General features: G+C 37.1%; 1 protein-coding gene across 5 annotated transcripts in view; it reads left to right on the plus strand.

Moving 5' to 3' along the window:
- Positions 1-19,179, plus strand: part of USP34 (ubiquitin specific peptidase 34) — a 203,004-nt gene that overhangs the window by 106,318 nt on the left and 77,507 nt on the right. For all 5 annotated transcript variants that reach the window (XM_014532016.1, XM_005884578.2, XM_014532014.1 and 2 more), the window contains 7 exons: positions 2,863-2,945; positions 8,275-8,315; positions 8,457-8,581; positions 9,822-9,974; positions 10,919-11,023; positions 13,761-13,816; positions 13,912-14,032. In XM_014532016.1, coding sequence (XP_014387502.1) covers positions 2,863-2,945; positions 8,275-8,315; positions 8,457-8,581; positions 9,822-9,974; positions 10,919-11,023; positions 13,761-13,816; positions 13,912-14,032 — 684 coding nt within the window. The remainder of the gene's footprint in view (positions 1-2,862; positions 2,946-8,274; positions 8,316-8,456; positions 8,582-9,821; positions 9,975-10,918; positions 11,024-13,760; positions 13,817-13,911; positions 14,033-19,179) is intronic.

A 19,179-nucleotide genomic window follows, 5' to 3' on the forward strand; every position in this document is an offset into this window, starting at 1 on the left:
GACTGAAGCTCCCAACCTGTCCTTTTTTCCTTTTTTTTTATTCTGGGCCAGCTTTAGCTCTGAGGCTCGGCTCCAGCTATGAGACCTCCGCTGCTGAAAGCAGGTTTCTGGCCTTTGTTTACCTTCTGTATTTGAAACAATGTTGCGGTCCTGCTGGCTGAAGCCAGGGATCTTGTTTAGCTTCTATATTTGTTACAATGTTGCTTAGAGTGCAGCTGAGAGACTGGCAAGGCAGGCAGGGAAGCTGGGCTTCCTCCGTCACCGAAGCAAGGAAGCCTCCCTGTTTGCGTCAGCTGCCTGGCTGCCGGCCGCCATCTTGGTTGGCAGTTAATTTGCATATCTCACTGATTAGCCAATGGGAAGGGTAGCAGCCGTACGGCTAATTACCATGTTTCTCTTTTATTAGATAGGAGGATACTGAATGTATTAGGGTCCATTCAGGAAAGCAAACCACATTAGATATTTCAACAGAGGAAATTTAAAATAGAGAATTGGTTTTATATGTATGTGTTGGAAGACAACATACAAAAGAGAAATGTTGAGGTAATCTAGACAAGTAGCCATTTACTGCTCATAGGGTTTTCAGAACATATGGGAGGAATAGGTTGGGGTTTTCAGAAATAAGCTTATAGAATAAAAATACTGTTGAACTGGGGTTTAGGCCTCTCAAGAAAGGGGTTTTGCTACTGCTTCTAAAACCAACTGCCTTTTCTGGGTGAAATACTTCTGGAGCATTGCCATAAAAGAAGAAGAAATCCACAAGGAAATAATTTATAGTGTCTCAGATTGACAGAACCTAATAGGAAGTCAGCTGACAAGGAGAAATTTGATTTGTTATGTACCAGCCCTAGGATTGCAGAGCAAGTATATATAATGGATAGAGCTGAAGAAAATGACACAATAACCAGCAGTAAAATTAGAATTATTTTTGTTCACGTGATCATATATTTGTATTTCCAATGTCTTCACCAGTGGTCTGGGAAGTAGGGAAGAGATGAAGATAAGTTTTTAGTGAACTCTTTTTCTCATTTTGTAATCTTTTGTGACTAATGCCTCACTTAGTACCTGCCCAAGAAAAAACAGAGTAATGAATTGGTTACTGATAGAAAAATATTGTGGTGGTTATAGGTTGGAAACTGATGGTATGAATGGAAACATAAAGCATATTTCCCTGGAATTTGGGGAGATTAAAAGGGGGAAATGATCAATGTTAATATTCCAGGGTTAAATGGGAAAAATGGTCTATGCTAGTATTTCCAGGTTATAATGTAAAAAGCTCAGATTGAATGTGCTTTTTCCCATCAACTCACTAAATAACTTAAAAGCTTTTGACGCTTAGTGATTTCCTCTTGAGATGTTAATAATATATAAATATAGGTACACATACAGAATTTTAAAAATAATTGGCTTTTTAAAAAATTTTTTTACCTTTAATTGTTGACACTATTATAGATGTACCTCTTATTCCCACTTTGGCCACTTCAACCCAGCCCCCAAGAATTGGCTTGTTTTTTAAAAAGTATATGAAAGTACGTTCTTAGTGAAAATAGTTCTGAATATACAAGTGAACTCCTCAGTCATAGGTGACAACCATAAATAGCATTATTTATTTTTTTCTAGGCACATGCCAGGGTTAAGTTTTTGTAGTTTACAAAAGGTACATACATTATGTATTTTACCATTTATTCATCATAATAATTAGAGCTTAGTATGTAAATCTAAGCTGTTTGGGAACAAAAATTCTTGTTACACTAATTCTGGAGACAGAGCCATCCAATTTTGGTACACTGTAGATAGTAAGAAATTCTTTGTATTTGTTCTCTTTAATAGCCTTTACGAAGGTTTAAATTCCAAATTGAACTTTTATATTCCTACCTAAACATAATTTTTCTTGAAGCTTTCCTGATTTTGCCAGGGGACAGGTTTTGCACGTTTGACATATATATACTTGTGTTACAGCGCTCTCTATGTTATCTGCTGCACTTGTCTAACATCTCCAGGATGGGAACAGTGTCTTATAAAATAAGTGCCCAGAATGAGCTCTGACCTACAGAAGAGATTCTATAATTTTTTTAAAATATATTTTACTGATTTTTTACAGAGAGGAAGGGAGAGGGATAGAGAGTTAGAAACATCGATCAGCTGCCTCCTGCACATCTCCTACTGGGGATGTGCCCGCAACCAAGGTACATGCCCTTGACCGGAATCGAACCTGGGACCTTTCAGTCCGCAGGCCGACGCTCTATCCACTGAGCCAAACCGGTTTCGGCCTATAATTTTTTAAATTAAATTAGCAAATTATTATTTTTTTCTATTATATGGACGAAGAGCTAGAATTTAGAAATTAAGTATTTATTAGAGTCGAGGCAGCTTGCAAGTTAGCAAACTCAACATTGAACCTTAGGATTTTAAATCTGAAATCCATGCTGTATATCCCTGGAGTATTATATTGTCTTCCTATATTCATTTCAGGATGGTTGAGGAATCTGCTGTTGCTTGACTTCTTTTTCCTTGTTTCAGAAGTAGAAAATGTTTTATTCTTCACCTATGCTGCAAAAATCCACCAATGAGTGATATATGGTATTTTTCTCTGACATGCAGAGAATCTGTGGAGCAAATATAAAAAAATAGTTTTATTTGTGTATTTCTAAATTTTGAATATTTTTTGTTAAAGTTGCTTGTTTTCTAATATTTGATATTTTTACAGTATTTTCAAATGGCCATTCTAAGATACTCCTTGTCATAAAAAAACTTTAACATAACTTTGAGTCAGGTTAAAAATGCAGTTGTGTGGTTTTGTGTGTTTTTTTAATGTATTTAAAGATTTTTTAAAAATGTTTTTTGTTTTGTTTTGTTTTAAAGGTATTTCTTGTTCTTGTGCAAGGAACCAGCTTGATTCAACGACTTATGTCTGTTGCTTATACCTATGATAATCTGGCTCCTAGGTATGATGTTTTTAACATAATTTATGTATGCATTTGTGGTAAGAATATAGTGTTTTAAAGGTTCATTTTTGAAAACATTTAATACTTAGAAAAATTTAGGGTGTTTTTATGAACTCCCATACTGCTTATCTAGATTTGCATATTACTATCAACATTTTGCCAATTTTATTACATAATCATGAGTGTGTATATCTGTGTGTGTGCGAACACATTCATTTACATATTGTTCTGAATCTTAGCGAGTAAGTTTCAGACATTATGACCATTTACTCATAAGTACTTTCATGTGTATCTCCTAAGACCAAGGACATTTTATTAGCTACTAGTGTAAAATAAGTTTAGAAAATATTATCTAATATACAGTTGGTACTCAATGTCTCATTAGAACCACATACTACTATTGCATTTAGTTCTCATATGTATTTCATTTCCTTTAATCACTGATACTGTCTTAGCCTTTCTTTTATGATACTGACATTTCTGAATAGTACAGGCCAGTTCTTTTATAATGCACCTTTCAATCTAGGTTTTCCTGATTGTTCCTCATGATTAGATTCGGATTATATATTTTATCAGAAATACTCCATAAATAATAGTCTTCCCCAGTACATCCTGGTGATGTCAGTTTGTCCATTATTAGTGATATTAATTTTGATTGGTTAATCTGGTTTTCTTTAGCTTTTTCTACAGTGTTTCTGATTTTTTCTTTGCAATTAAAAGTAACCTGAGAGGACTATATTTTGCAATTGCTTAAATTTCCAGCTCTTATAATAAAATTTTCATTCATTGATTTTTTTTTTTTAAGCATTCAGTGATGATTCTTGCCTGAATTAAAAATATTGGTATAGCCTTCGCCAGGTGATTCAGTTGGTTGGAGCATTTTCATATATATCAAAAGGTTGTGGGTTTGATTCGTGGCCAGGGTACATACCTTGGTTGTGGGTTCAATTCCCAGTCGGGGTACATTTGAGAGTCAAGCGAGCGCTCTCTCTCTCTCTCTCTCTCTCTCTCTCTGTCTCTCTCTTCTCCTTACCTTCTTTCTCACTCCTTTCTTCCTCTTTCTAAAATCAATAAAAAAAATATCCTAGGGTGAGGATTAAAAGTTAAAAAAAAAAGTAAAATATATTTACAAACTAGTGGTTTTTCTAACTCTTAACATTTCTTTTATGTTTATTAGTTGACATTTTATTGTGAGGAAGTGCTTTCTCTTCTTTCCTTTTATTTATTATCAGTTTGGATTTTTTTTATTCAACATGTTGTAATTCATTACTATTACTATTCACTTTACTAAAATTATTCCTGAGTTGGCCTCGTCAGGTTTGTTCATGTGTCTTTTGACATATCACATTATTTTGTGTGGAGGGGAGGAATCTTTTTTTCCCCCTTCCAGGTTTGTAGTTCCCCTGCCTTAGTTCTAGAATCAGCCATTTTCTTTAAGAAGCCTGTTGGTAGGGAACCTCAGAAATATGGGTGCGTGGTCTACTCATTGCTACCAGTGTTTCCGTGCTACTCTGCCCTCTGGATAGAGCTGGAAATAAGAATATAGTTAAACATGTAATATGATTCTATGTATTTGAGTTATGTTGGAAAAGCTTTTTTAAATGTACAAGTTATTTTTCCCCCCCGAAATTAAAGTATTTATTTGCTGACTAAATACATGGGAAGCAGGGAGAAAGGGGAAGAGAGAGACCGATTGGTTATGCCTCCTGTACATACCCCTACAGGGTATTGAACCCACAACCTAGATATGTGCCCTGACCAAGAATCAAACCTGCAGCCTTTGGTATACAGGACGATGCTCCAACCAACTAAGCCACATCAGCCAGGACCTAAGATTATGTCTTTCTTAATGTACTTTTCTTTAGTGTCTGTCCCAATTTAATTCACATTCATTCCTTGATCAATACCTGCTTTACCCCACTAGACTGGTTAAGTATAAGTACTATATAAACTAAATCTGATTTTGCTCACCATTATATTTTCAGTGCCAGGTATCTTACCTCATAGTTTAAAAACTTATGAATGGGTAACATGGGGAAATGAAGAAAATGATGTAACATGGCTTTGATTAATATGAGAAAATACATTCTATACCCCAACCACCAATTACTCTCAGCTAAATATTTCTTAACTCTTCCTCCTTGTCCTCTAACACACACTGTTCCTCAGTATTCACACACTACAATACATTGAGTTAAGGCAATTCAATGACTGCTTTAGTCTACTTTTTGTTTACTTGACTCTGTTAACCTCATGCAATGAAAAATAAATATGCAGATTTGATACCAGGTGTTGCTGCTGGTTCTCTATGTGGCAATTCTTGTTTTCATTCTAGCAGTTCCATTTTCATTTTATTTTAGAGAGAGAGAGAGAGAGAGACATCGAGACATCAATTTGTTGTTCTATTTATGCATTCATTCGTTGCTTGTATGTGCCCTGACCAGGGACCGAACCCACAATCTTGGTGAATTGGATGATGCTGTAACCAACTGAGCTTCCCAGCCAGGGCCAGTAGTTCCATCTTAAAAAATTCATTAAAATCTTTGTAATGTGAGCTCTTGCCCACTCCCCATTCCCACACTTCATCTCTGTGATTTCTCAGCTTCTATTTCTGCACCATTATCTTTTCATAGGTTCTAACCCTCCATTCATAAGGTGCTAGGACAGTGGTCGGCAAATTGCGGCTCGCAAGCCACATGCGGCTCTTTGTGTGGCCACGAAGTTTCAATCACACTGGACGTGCGCGCCCGCACGTGGTATTTTGTGGAAGAGCCACACTCAAGGGGCCGCAGTTTGCCTACCACTGTGCTAGGAGATTTACATCAAAGCAGTTAAAACACTTTTTGCTTGTATTATCAAAAATCATTTAATACTACAAATTTAAAAGATAGGTGGGTAAGCTGCTCTGGTAAAGTTAACATACCAATATGTTTATAGTATGTTTAATATTAAAGTTTGATTTATAAAGTTTTTACTTCTTAGTACCTTTTACTTTAAATTAGTAATATGGGTGAGCCTTGCTTTGGGGGACTTTAAAAGGTATTCTGTGAATTAATAGCAAAGTGTTTATGCTAGAGATTAGTGATTTTTTAGAAGTTTATTTGTAAGCCCAAGCCAGTTTAGCTCAGTGGATGGAGTGTCAGCCTGCAGACTGAAGGGTCCCGGATTTGGTTCCCATCAAGGGCATGTGCCTGGGTTGTGGGCTTGATTCCCAGTCGGGGGCATGCAGGAGGCAGCTGATCAATGATTCTCTCTCATCATTGATGTTTCTCTCTCTGAAATCAATAAAAATATATTTTAAAAAAAGTTTATTTGTAAGGCTAATAATCTATATTTAATCTTGTTAAAATAAAAATTTTAATTAGTTTTCTTGAAACTGAAGTAATACATTTTCTTTTAAAATATTTTTATTGTTTTTAGAGAAAGGAGAGAGATAGAAATATCAATGATGAGAGAGAATCATTGATCGGCTGCCTCCTGCATGCCCCCTACTGGGGATCCAGCCCACAATCTGGGCATGGGCCCTGACTGGGAATTGAACCATGACCACCTCCTGGTTCATAGGTTGCATAGGTTGATTCTCAACCACTGAGCTATACCAGCCGGGCAAAGTAATACATTTTCCGTTGAAGTTACTAAAAGTATTAGGGAAAATAAAGATGAAATTATATTAAATTAGTCAGCTTTCTCTACTTTTTAATAATTTGCTTTTTAAAAAAATATATTTTATTGATTTTTTACGGAGAGGAAGGGAGAGGGATAGAGAGTTAGAAACTGGAACACTTGTTCCATTTGGATACAATCAGCTGCCTCCTGCACACCTCCCACTGGGGATGTGCCCACAACCAAGGTACATGCCCTTGACCGGAATCAAACCCGGGACCCTTCAGTCTGTAGGCCGGCACTCTATCCACTGAGCCAAACCGGTTAGGGCTTAATAATTTGCTTTTAACTATTCATGCTAGAAACTGGCACTAACAATACAACAGCATTAAACAGAACCTTTCATAGCTGAAAGCTTTTCTGAAAGGGTTTGTTGAGCTGAATGCTAGCCAGAAGAGGACTAAGTCCTGGGGCATGAAGTCTAAACCAACGGCAGCAGGACTAGATGGAGTAGACTACATGTCCCCCATTCTGGAGTTGATGGGCTCTTTGTACATTATAGAAAAAAGATGTAAGTTGTTTTCAAAGAATTTACATTGGCTAAGTAAAGGAGGAAGGTAAAGCAGGGGCAGTTCTGGGATAGGTGCATAGTCCCTGAGGAAGAAATGTTTACTACTTTTGATTGGTTGCAGGGAACAGTCCTGAAAGTTCATGCATAAGCAGATTGTGATGGTTTCTGGTGGTTGCTCTAGGACAGTGATGGCGAACCTTTTGAGCTCGGCATATCAGCATTTTGAAAAACCCTAACTTAACTCTGGTGCCGTGTCACATATAGAAATTTTTTGATATTTGCAACCATAGTAAAACAAAGACTTATATTTTTTATATTTATTTTATATATTTAAATGCCATTTAATAAAGGTAAATCAACCAAAAAAATGAGTTCGCGTGTCACCTTTGACACGCGTGTCATAGGTTCGCCATCACTGCTCTAGGAGTTGCTTCAAAGCTCCTTCATGCATTCAGGAATGTGAGCAGTCTATTGTTAGTTGGCTCACAGACATTAATTAACTGGTTGAATACTCTTGTCTCTCTGTCTCACTTTCTGGCCTGCTATAATTTAATTTAGTACTTCTCAGAATTTTTTTTCTTGTCAAAGGAAGGGCATTTTATGTCAATGTATGATTCTTCTTTTAAAGCAGCAGTTCTCAACCTGTGGGTCGCAACCCCTTTGGGGGTTGAACGACCCTTTCACAGGGGTCGCCTAAATACATCCTGCATATCAGATATTTACATTACGTTTCATAACAGTAGCAAAATTACAGTTATGAAGTAGCAATGAAAATAATATTATGGTTGGGGGTCACCACAACATGATAGACTAAACCATTGTGACCTTTCTCGTGAATAACAACCATGAGCATTTGTTGAGGGTTTACTTATTTCAATCAATATTGGTTTCAGTCAAGTTTTATTAAATCTGAACATCCATTTGTTTGCTATAAGATTTTACCAGTGAATTTTATAAGTACCGCGCACTAACCGATTGCGCCACTGGAGCTCCGTGCCAGTGAATTTTAAAATAAAAGATAAGAGTCATAGAAAAAAATAAAAGTAGCTTTCTAAAATCTAATGTTTTTTATGGGGAAAGTTGTATATACTTTTAACTAAGTTATTTTTAATTCATTACTGAATTTAATTGGTGGTGGTGTATTTTTATTTGCAGAGTTTTGAAAGCTCAGTCTGATCACAGGTCTAGACATGAAGGTAAGGATTTAAGAAAGTTAATTTTTAAGAGGTAAAAATTTAGATAACTAGATAAATTTATATATATTTTTAAATAATGAACATTGTTTTCTTTACAGTACCAAGCCCTTATAATTGTACTTTTTTCTACTTTTTCTTTAGTTTCACATTATTCAATGTGGCTCTTGGTGAGTTGGGCTCATTGCTGTTCTTTAGTGAAATCTAGCCTTGCTGATAGTGATCATTTACAAGATTGGCTAAAGAAATTGACCCTCCTTATTCCTGAGGTAAGATAAAAATAAAGATTAGTAGTTACTCTTTACTTTTTATATTATTAAAATCCTATATAATAAAAACATAATATGCTAAGTGTCCGACCGATCGGTCAACCATTAAGTCAACCACTCGACCAGTTGCTATGATGCACACTGACCACCAAGGGGGAAGATGCTACAACAGGTAGGTTAGCTTGCTAGCTGGGGTCTGGCCAATCAGGACTGGGCGAGATGGCCCCGAATGGCCCCGATCCCTGGCCAGGCCGAGGTACCCTACCTATGCACGAATTCATGCACCGGGCCTCTAGTTGATAATAAAAAAACTAATGGAAACAAATGGACATGATCCCACAAATATATCACATTATCTGGAAGATCTAGAATATTTTGGAACTATCTGTACTTAAGTGTGAATGTTACATATTCTATAGCATTCATATTTGTCTTTTTCTGAAATACTTCTTTATAGATTATTTTGCTTTTTTTAAAAAAATTTGCTCTTTTCTGGGGCAGGAAGAGGTGAGCGTTTATTGTGGTCATTTACATTTTAGAGAAGTTTTTATTTGTGGGTTTTTTTCCTATTTAATTAGAGTGTATCTTAGATGCAAGTGAAACTAAAAATAAATATATTTTCTTTGATTCCATTATTGACACTGAGGAGGACAATATAATTTTCACTAACTATATTTTTGATATTACTCACACCATATTCCTACATGAAATAGTAGAAACACACTCTTACTATCACTTAGCCCCAACAATCACATCTTTTTTAGACAGTACTGTGTAAAACTGTACTCTGAGTTGATGAATATGTGTTTTGTTCTGGTTCTGTCCCAAAGAACCATTGTGACATTTGGGCAAGTCCCTTAGAATTGGTAAAATATTCTAGTTTAAGTGTTTTCTAAATTGCTGTTATGAAAATATTTTATCCTGTTACTTAATCTTGTATAAATTAATATGTATATTTTCTCCTCAATCCCCTTTGTATTTGTCTATTATTATTGTTTAATTGGTTTTATTTTATGGCCATATTTAGGATTTCTCAGATATGTTTTTACATATTACTATATACTTTGGGGTACTTTATTTGGTCATATATTATTTATATGCGTGAATATGTGATCAGAACATTGCATTTTAAAACGTTACTAAAGAAGTCACCTAATGTTATTTCTGCCAACATATTAAGCCTAATATTAACTGTTTAATACTAACTCAGATTGTCTTTGGAACTTGTTTTTTCATTTAGACTGCAGTCCGACATGAGTCTTGCAATGGTCTTTATAAGTTATCTCTATCAGGGCTGGATGGAGGTGACTCAATCAATCGCTCTTTTCTGCTACTGGCTGCCTCAACATTGTTGAAATTTCTTCCTGATGCTCAAGCTCTCAAACCTATCAGGGTAAGATTTTTCTGTGTTCAGGAGTGGTTTCTATTTTTGCAGTTTCTTTTGCCCAGTTTTATTATCATATTATATTATTGTAGTAATTTTGAGTCCTTGTTTACTATCTATAGTTTTTACCAAGGTAATAATACTTACATAGTTCTTAAAGTGACAGCATTGTGACCATGTTACACCTATGAGTAGAATATGTTTGTTTTGATTTCAGCTTTAGGGGATCTGTCATGGATATTCTGTTTTGGAAATAACATTTGTTCTTACTATATTTTGGGGCCTGTGTTAGTAAGTTGAATGACACAGACATCATAAATGTAGCTATCATTTAATTTAGTCACATAGGGTTTTATTATTATTATGATATTCTGAATTTCCGATTTTCATCCCTTTCCAATGTATATATTAGCCTTGTAAAAGCATCTACCACATAATAAATCCTGAGCCCATTAGTAAGTAAATTTTACTAATCCCAGAAATATGTTGTATTGTAGGATTTACTTTCCTCCACCATATTAACCTATCATCGACTATGTAAGAAATATGATGTGTTCTTTATTTTTCAGATTTCAAAATTATAATAGACCATTGCATGTGGGTAGCTTTATATATACTCATGTTCTGTAGGTTTCTTGTATTCCGACATTTTCATTGAATTCTTAATTTATATCACATTATTTAACATTATACATTATTCATATCTTTTTTCAAGTAGGTTGTAAGTAATTTGAGAGTAACGTTATTCTGAGTTTTCTCATTCACTATGTTCTTAGTTATTCTAACTTTATAGAAAATAGGAGTGTTGTCTTCATATTTTTGTTAAGTTTTTATTACTGTTTAGTTTGTATTAGGATTTAATTCTTTTCATAGTGTAGTTTCTTAAATATATTGTAATTTTAAGTTGTTTTTCTTTTAAAAATGATTTTTCAAAGTTAAAATTTTTTTAATAGATAGATGATTATGAAGAAGAACCAATGTTAAAACCTGGATGCAAAGAGTATTTTTGGTTGTTGTGCAAATTAGTTGACAACATACATATAAAGGACGCTAGTCAGGTATGTCCAGAAAATTATACATTATCATGTTAATAGAAATGAATTATGCACACATGTGTTTATACTTTATAGGTCCTAATTAAAGCATTTTAATCAATGAGGTGAAAATGGTTTAATTTTTCTACTCGATTTGCACCTTTCTGTTCTGCTCTAATTCCTTTCTTCTTTTTACTTTTATCTTTGTTAAAATGGCTTTATCTAGTATCTACATATAATTAGTTTTCCTGTCTCTGTTGAGTAAGATTTCTGGATGCAAAATTTTATTTAGAATGTGAAATTCAGACTTTAAATTTAAATACAGCTTTCTATATTAGCCTGTAGATTTGGATTTCTGAATATAAAATAAAATTGCAATTCAAATAGAAGTTGTTTTAAGGTCAAAGAAACATTGTGAGTTTGCTGATCTAATTTTCTTTTAGTAGACTAAAATATTTTCATCTAAGCAATTGTTTAAAACAAGTGAATTTCAAAAACAAATTTGCTACATAAAGTCTTTTGATTTTTTTCGCTTATAAATTTAGTAAACTAAAATGCATCTAAATGATCTCAGGAAAAAAAGAGAAACAACTTAAACAAAATACATTTAAATATTTAGGAAACATTTTCTCTGATTTTTTAATATATTTTGATCAAAGTGCAATATATACACTTTACATATAAAATATCCTGTAGTATTTGAACTTCTCTTTAAGAAACTGTTACATCTGAATTCTTTTTTTTTTATTTTTGGTTAATCCTCACCCGAGGATATTTTTTGCCGTTGATTTTTAGAGAGAGTGGAAGGGAGAGGGAAAGATAGAGAGAAATACTGATGTGGTGAGAATCACACTGATTGGTTGCCTCCCACATGCCCCTGACCAAGGCCGGAGCCTGCAATGGAGGTACGTGCCCTTGTCAGGAATCTAACCTGGGACCCTTTAGTCCACAGGCCGACACTATCCACTGCGCCAAACCGGGTAGGGCTAATCTGAATTCTTAAGTTTTCTACTTTTCATTTGAGAAATAATTGTAAAAATTAATATTAAGTATGCTTTAATTTGCTTGATTATTCATAAAACTAGAGGCCCAGTGCACGAAATTTGTGCATTGGGGGAGGGGTTGTCCCTCAGCCCAGCCTGCACCCTCTCCAATCTGGGACCCCTGGGGGGATGTCCAACTGCCTGTTTAGTCTAAACGGGCAGTCAGACATCCCTTTCACAATCTGGGACTGCTGGCTCCCAACTGCTCGCCTGCCTGCCTGATTGCCCCTAACCACTTCTGACTGCCAGCCTGATCACCCCCTAACCACTCCCCTGCCAGCCTGATCGACGCCTAACCAATCCCCTGCCGGCTCAATCGCCCCCAACTGCCCTCCCCTGCTGGCCCGGTTGCCCCTAACTGCCCTCCGCTGCAGGCCCGGTCGCCCTCAACTGCCCTCCCTCTGCTGTAGGCCTGGTCGCCCTCAACTTCCCTCCCCTGCCAACCCAGTCCCCCCTAACTGCCCTCCCCTGCCGGCCCAGTCCCCCCTAACTACCCTCCCCTGCCGACCTGGTTGCCCCTAACTGCCATCCCCTGCCGGCCTGGTCGCCCCTAACTGCCCTCCCCTGCCAGCTATCTTGTGGCCATCTTCTGCCCACATGGGGGCGGCCATTTTGTGCGAGGGCGTGATGGGCAATTTGCATATTACTGCTTTATTATATAGAATATTGATGTCACATAAACATTGGGTTTTTTTTTTTAAATCTGGTGTTGCCTATTAAAAGTAGGAATCTAATATTTCTTGCTTGCCAAACATTTTCCTTCACAGAGATTGTCTTTAAGAATCCTCTTAAATTAAGTTCTAGACCAGCCTGTGTGGCTTACTGTTTGAGCATCAACCAATGTACCAAAAGGGTCCCTGGTTCAATTCTTGGGCATGTTATGTGCCTGGGTTGCAGGCTCTATCCCCAGCAGAGGAGGGTGCAGGAGGCAGCCCATTGATCAGTATCGATGTTTCTGCGTCTGTCTCACACTTTTTCTGAAATCATAACATGTTTTTAAAACATTAAATTCTAGTTTATATAATCTTAAAATTTGTTGCTCAGTTATATTGGTAATTAAAGCTTTTTGATATTATTTAACTGTATGTAAGTTTATTTTTAAAGCCTAGTTTAAAGGTGGTGTTAAAAAACCTTAAAAGCTGAATTGTACAGTATGTGATTATATCTTAATAAAATTGTTAAAGAATAAAAAACAACATGAAACCTTAGTATCTCCTCAATAAATAACTGTGATGATCATAATTTGTTAGCGACATTCCATAGTATCTTTTGTTTTTTAATTTTTGTTGATATATATGTATATACATAAACATATATATGTATTTTTTTTAGAGAGAGAGAGGGAGAAACGTTGATATGTTGCCTCCCTCATGCACCTTGCCTAAGGATTGAACCCACAAACCTGGCTATGTGCCCTGCCCAGGAATTGAACCCGCTACCTTTTGGTGTATGGGGCAACGCTCCAACCAACTGAGCCATAACGGCCAGGGCCCATTGTATCTTTTTTGAAGGACTGTCAATGATGTGTTTAGAACTATAATATTATTAATTTGACATCATATATAAGTAAATGAGTTAATTAATAGGTATATTAATGTATTTAGGAGAACCAAATTCTTATTACTTTCAAGGAAAACATTTTTTATGTTGTTTTAATAATCTCTGAATTACTAAATAAAAATTTACATTTGAATTTTATATTTTCTCTTTGTATTAAGACAACACTCCTCGACTTAGATGCTTTGGCACGGCATTTGGCTGACTGTATTCGAAGGTAAAATCTGATGTAAAATTGGCAATTATATTGTTGAGGAAAGAGAAAAGGACATAATCATGTGAACTATCTTGTTTTGCTTGTATTCTCTGTAGCAGGGAGATCCTTGATCATCAAGATGGTAACATAGAAGATGATGGGCTTACAGGACTCCTCAGGCTTGCAACAAGTGTTATTAAACACAAACCACCCTTTAAATTTTCAAGGGAAGGACAGGTAGGTATTAAGACATCTAAATATCTGTGTGAAATGTGTTTGAAACTTTTTTTGTTGCAACGAAAAATTTCCTTAAACATGCAAACGTAAAGTTTACTAGAACTTTATTGCTGGGAGGAAAAGTGAACTGTGAATAAAATGAACCCTGGGAATAGAAACCTTAGGCTCATTTTTAGAATGCAGAAATAATTTTTAATTTCTATGACTATATATAGAGAAAACCTTTAATGGTATAGTTTTGTGGGATTGAGTATTTTGACTAGTAACTTACACAATGGAGTTAATAACCAGTCATTATAGAGTACCTGTCTCAATGGTTTTATATTTGAAAGGCCCATTTGACATAAAATCTATTTGATACACTTAATGACTAAACCAACAAATGTCTAATTACTCTTTAGATTGAGTTATTCACTCTTCCATTGCCACTTTTGTCATTTCTTGCAGTGAGTGAGTTATTTATGATCTGGAGAGTTGGTTATTGATTGTGTCAGAAAACACAGGCTGGAAAATTGTTCCCATGAGCTTAGACTAAGAATTCTTGAGATGAACTTAGGGTGACATTCTTACCTATCTTAAATCTGTGTTACTTCCCCTATTCCTTAAAGCTCCTTCCTGTGCTGTTTCTTCTGGGTCCTTCCATTATTTTTCCACTATACCCAGTGGGAATAATTTGATCGATTCATAATCTTTCTGGTTGAAGTCTTATATATAAACCAATATATAACTGTTATTCTAAAATAGAAATAATAATTTTTCTGATAACATCATTATAAAGCAAAAATCATAAGTAAAGAAAAAAATTTTAGATAGTAGAAAGAGAAGATTCCTTTATATAGTTCATTTTCCCATGATGCTTTGATGATGGCATCCCAGGGCTTTCTGTGGATATAGTAAATACAAAAGTATATAATTTATGTTATAGAAACACCATTCTGTGATCTGCTTTCTTCATTTAAAAAACAAATACGTTAAGAAATACTCTTTCAAAAATTAAATACATAAGAGGGAAATAATTTCATGTTTTTAAAAAATACATATTTTTATTTCAGAGAAGAAGGGAGATGGAGAGAGATAGAAATGTCAGTGATGAGAGAGAATCATTGATCAGCCACCTCCTGCATGCCCCACATTGGGGATCAAGCCCACAACACGAATATGTGCTCAGCCATTGAACCAAACCAGTCATAAATTCTTTTTTTTTTTTAAGTGTTTATTGATTTTGAGAGAGAAGAAGGGCGAGAGAGAGCAAGAGAGAGAGAGAAACATTGATGATGAGAGAGAATCATGGATCGGCAGCCTCCTGCACGCCCCCTACTGGGGATCGAGCCCACAACCCGGGCATGTGCCCTGACCAGGAATCGAACCGTGACCTCCTGGTTCATAGGTCGACGCTCAACCACTGAGCCACACTGGCCGGGCCAGTCATAATTCTTAAAGTAAATTTAATTAATTTTAATCAGAATACATCACTTTACAAAAGACTATATCATTTTTATATTCCCAGCTATACTACATGATAGGTGTTTTCAACTGGTGTGCAACAGAAGCACACTAGTGAACCACAATAATTTTTTTCTATTAAAAATTTTTTAAAAATCTTTATTCAGATTACTACAGATGTTCCTCTTTTTTCCCCTCATAGTTCCCCTCATCCCGGTTCCCACCCCACTCCAGGCCTCCCCTCTCCCCCCCCCACCCTCCGCCCTCACTCCCCACCCACTGTCCTCATCCCTAGGTGCACGATTTTTGTCCAGTCTCTTCCCGCATCTCCCACACCCCTTTTCCCCCCAAGAATAGTTAGTCCGTTCCCTTTCTATGTCCCTGATTCTATTATAATCACCAGTTCATTCTGTACATCAGGTTATTTATTCACTTGATTCTTAGATTCACTTGTTGATAGATGCATATTTGTTGTTCATAATTTGTATCTTTACCTTTTTCTTCTTCTTCCTCTTCTTAAAGGATACCTTTCAGCATTTCATATAATACTGGTTTGGTGGTGATGAACTCCTTTAGCTTTTCCTTATCTGTGAAGCTCTTTATCTGACCTTCAATTCTGAATGATAGCTTTGCTGGATAAAGTATTCTTGGTTGTAGGTTCTTGGTATTCATCACTTTGAATATTTCTTGCCATTCCCTTCTGGCCTGCCAAGTTTCTGTTGAGAAATCAGCTGACAGTCGTATGGGTACTCCCTTGTAGGTAACTGACTTTTTTTCTCTTGCTGCTTTTAAGATTCTCTCTTTGTCTTTTGCTCTTGGCATTTTAATTATGATGTGTCTTGGTGTGGTCCTCTTTGGATTCCTTTTGTTTGGGGTTCTCTGTGCTTCCTGGACTTGTAAGTCTATTTCTTTCACCAGGTAGGGGAAGTTTTCTGTCATTATTTCTTCAAATAGGTTTTCAATATCTTGCTCTCTCTCTTCTTCTGGCACCCCCATAATTCGGATGTTGGTATGCTTGAAGTTGTCCCAGAGGCTCCTTACACTATATTCGTACTTTTGGATTCTTTTTCCTTTTCCGGTTGGGTGTTTTTTGCTTCCTTGTATTTCGAATCTTTGACTTGATTCTTGGGATCCTCTAGTCTACTGTAGAATCTCTGTATATTATTTTTTATTTCAGTCAGTGTATGCTTAATTTCTGACTGGTCCTTTTCCATTTTTTTGGCATTCTAACTAAGATCCTTGAAGGTCTCACTAAGTTCCTCGGAGGTTTCTAGAAGATACTTGAGGAACCTTAAAGCTGTGGTTTTGAACTCTATATCCAGTATTTTGCGTTCTTCCATTTCTTTTATTTGTGACCTGTTTCTTTGTCTCCGCATTTTGGCTGCTTTCCTGTGTTTGTTTCTATGTATTGGGTAGCTGCTAAGTCTCCTTGAGTTGATAGAGTGGCCTTGTGTAGTGAGTGTCTTACAGGGCCCAGTGGCTCAGCCTCCCCAATCATCTGAAGTGGACACTCTTGGTGCACCTCTTTGTGCACAGTCTTGTTGTAGGTAAGCCTTGATTGCTGTTGGTATCACTGGGAGGTATTGATCTCCAGGGCAATTGGCTGTGAGGACCACCTGTGTCTACAATGGAAGAGTTGCTGTGCAGGAGACACCCTTATGGGGCAGGACTTGCTTCAGTGGGGCTTTGGTGCTCACTGAGTCTGCCCCTTGAGTGTGTCACTTATGGATGTGAAGAGTTGTAATCTGGTATGATCTCCAAGGAGGTGCAAGGTCAGCCACTGTCTGGGGCCGCCCAGCAGGAGCTACAGAGACATCTGCAGATTCTTCTTCTTTGTATGGGGTTTGGCCCATACGAGGCCAAGATGTAAAGCAAGGCCGCTGCTGCTGTCAGGTAGGGGGCCTTCTTTTGGAATCTCTGGGGCTCTCTGACCCAGCTGCAGTGATCTCCAATGAAGTGCAAAGTCAGCCACTTCCTGGGGCCACCCAGCAGGAGCTACAGAGAGATCTGCATGTTCCTCCTCTTTGTATTGGGTTTGGAAGTGCCCAGACGAGGCTCAGCTCTGAAGCAAGGCAGGCTGCTGCTGCTGCCCTTGAGCCTTATTTTGATAGCTTTGGGGCTCCCTGACCCAGCTGCTGCCTGTTTGACAGGTTTTAGGCTGAGAAAGTACAGGCCATTCATATGCAAAAGCCGATGCGCTCATCTTGAGTGGGGTTGTAAATTGGGTGGGGTGGGGTCTCATGGGAATTACCAGGGCAGAGCAAACAGCAATGGCTGCCAGTCAGCCCTGCACTGGAGAGGTCCCAGTGCAGGAACAATGACTGCTGCGAGCACTTCCGTCTGAAAGAAAGCCGCCCTCATGTTCCTACCCCCATGCCAGACAGTCCAGTTTCTCCTCATATGTGTCTGGGTCCCCCAGCGTCTTGCCCGGAACTGGAGTTAAGAGCAAGCGGGAGCTTGTATCTCCCTCCCAATTAAAAAAGCGCACCTGGGTGCCAGCCCGTTCTGTGCCTTGGTACCTCCTACAAGTCTCAGTGTGCTTTCTTCTTTACCTCTCTAGTTGTAGTACTTCCACTCACTCAGCTTTCCCGTGGTTCTGGGTGATAGTTGTTTTGTCTTTTAGTTGTAATTTTGCTGTGGTTGTGAGAGGCAGCAAGAACAGGTGTTTACCTATGCCGTCATCTTGGTTCTCCCCCACAATAATTTTTAAAGCATGGAATACCTGACTCTTTAGTCAGGGGCACCTCTTTTTCCCTTAGATGACAATTTTCAAATAAAAAATGACAATTTTCAACACAACAATAGTCATACAGTGTGAATGAGTCAAAATTATACTTATTTCTTGTCAGATCAGCAAAAATATATATATATTTTTTGGTATGCCACAGAATTTTTGTTTTTGAAATATATTTTTATTGATTTCTGAAAGGGAGAGGAAGACAGAGATGGAAACATAAATGATGAGAATCATTGATTGGCTGCTTCCTGCACGCTCCATGGGATCAAGCCCACAACCTGGGCATGTGCCCTTGACTGGAATTGAACCTGGGACCTTTCAGTCCTCAGGCTGATGCTCTATCCACTAAGCCAACCCGGCTAGGACATGCCCCAGAATATTAATAATTAGTTATTATGTGCCATGAGATGAAAAAGGTTGAAAATTACTGCTATGTGATAATGCTAGTTTCTCAACATCCCCATATTTGTTACCTGACGTTTAAATCTTTACCAGTTTCAGTGTAGCTTTAGTTTTATTTATTTTTTTGTTAATCCTCACCTGAGGATATTTTTTCTTGATTTTTAGAGAGAGTGGAAGGGAGAGCATGAGGCAGAGAGAGAGAAACATGAATGTGAGACATATCAACTAGTTACCTCCCGCATGCACCCCAACCGGGGCCTGGGATGGAGCGTGTAAATAAGGTATGTTCCCTTGACTGGAATCAAGCTCAGGATCCTGCATTCCATGGGCTCACGCTCTATCCATTGAGCCAAACAGGGTAGGGCTTCTTTTATTTCTTTGGTTATTGTTGAAGATGAGTGTCTTTTTTTGCCAGCAATAATTTTTATTTTACTTATATATTAAAATTTTTTATTTTTATTGAATTTTTTTAATATATTTTTATTGCTTAAATTATTACAAAGAGTATTACATGTTTCTCCTTTTTTTCCCCCGCCCTTGACAATCCCCTGGCCTCCCTTACCCC

Source organism: Myotis brandtii, unplaced genomic scaffold (genome assembly GCF_000412655.1).
Source record: "Myotis brandtii unplaced genomic scaffold, ASM41265v1 scaffold84, whole genome shotgun sequence".
Classification (NCBI taxonomy): Eukaryota; Metazoa; Chordata; class Mammalia; order Chiroptera; family Vespertilionidae; genus Myotis; species Myotis brandtii.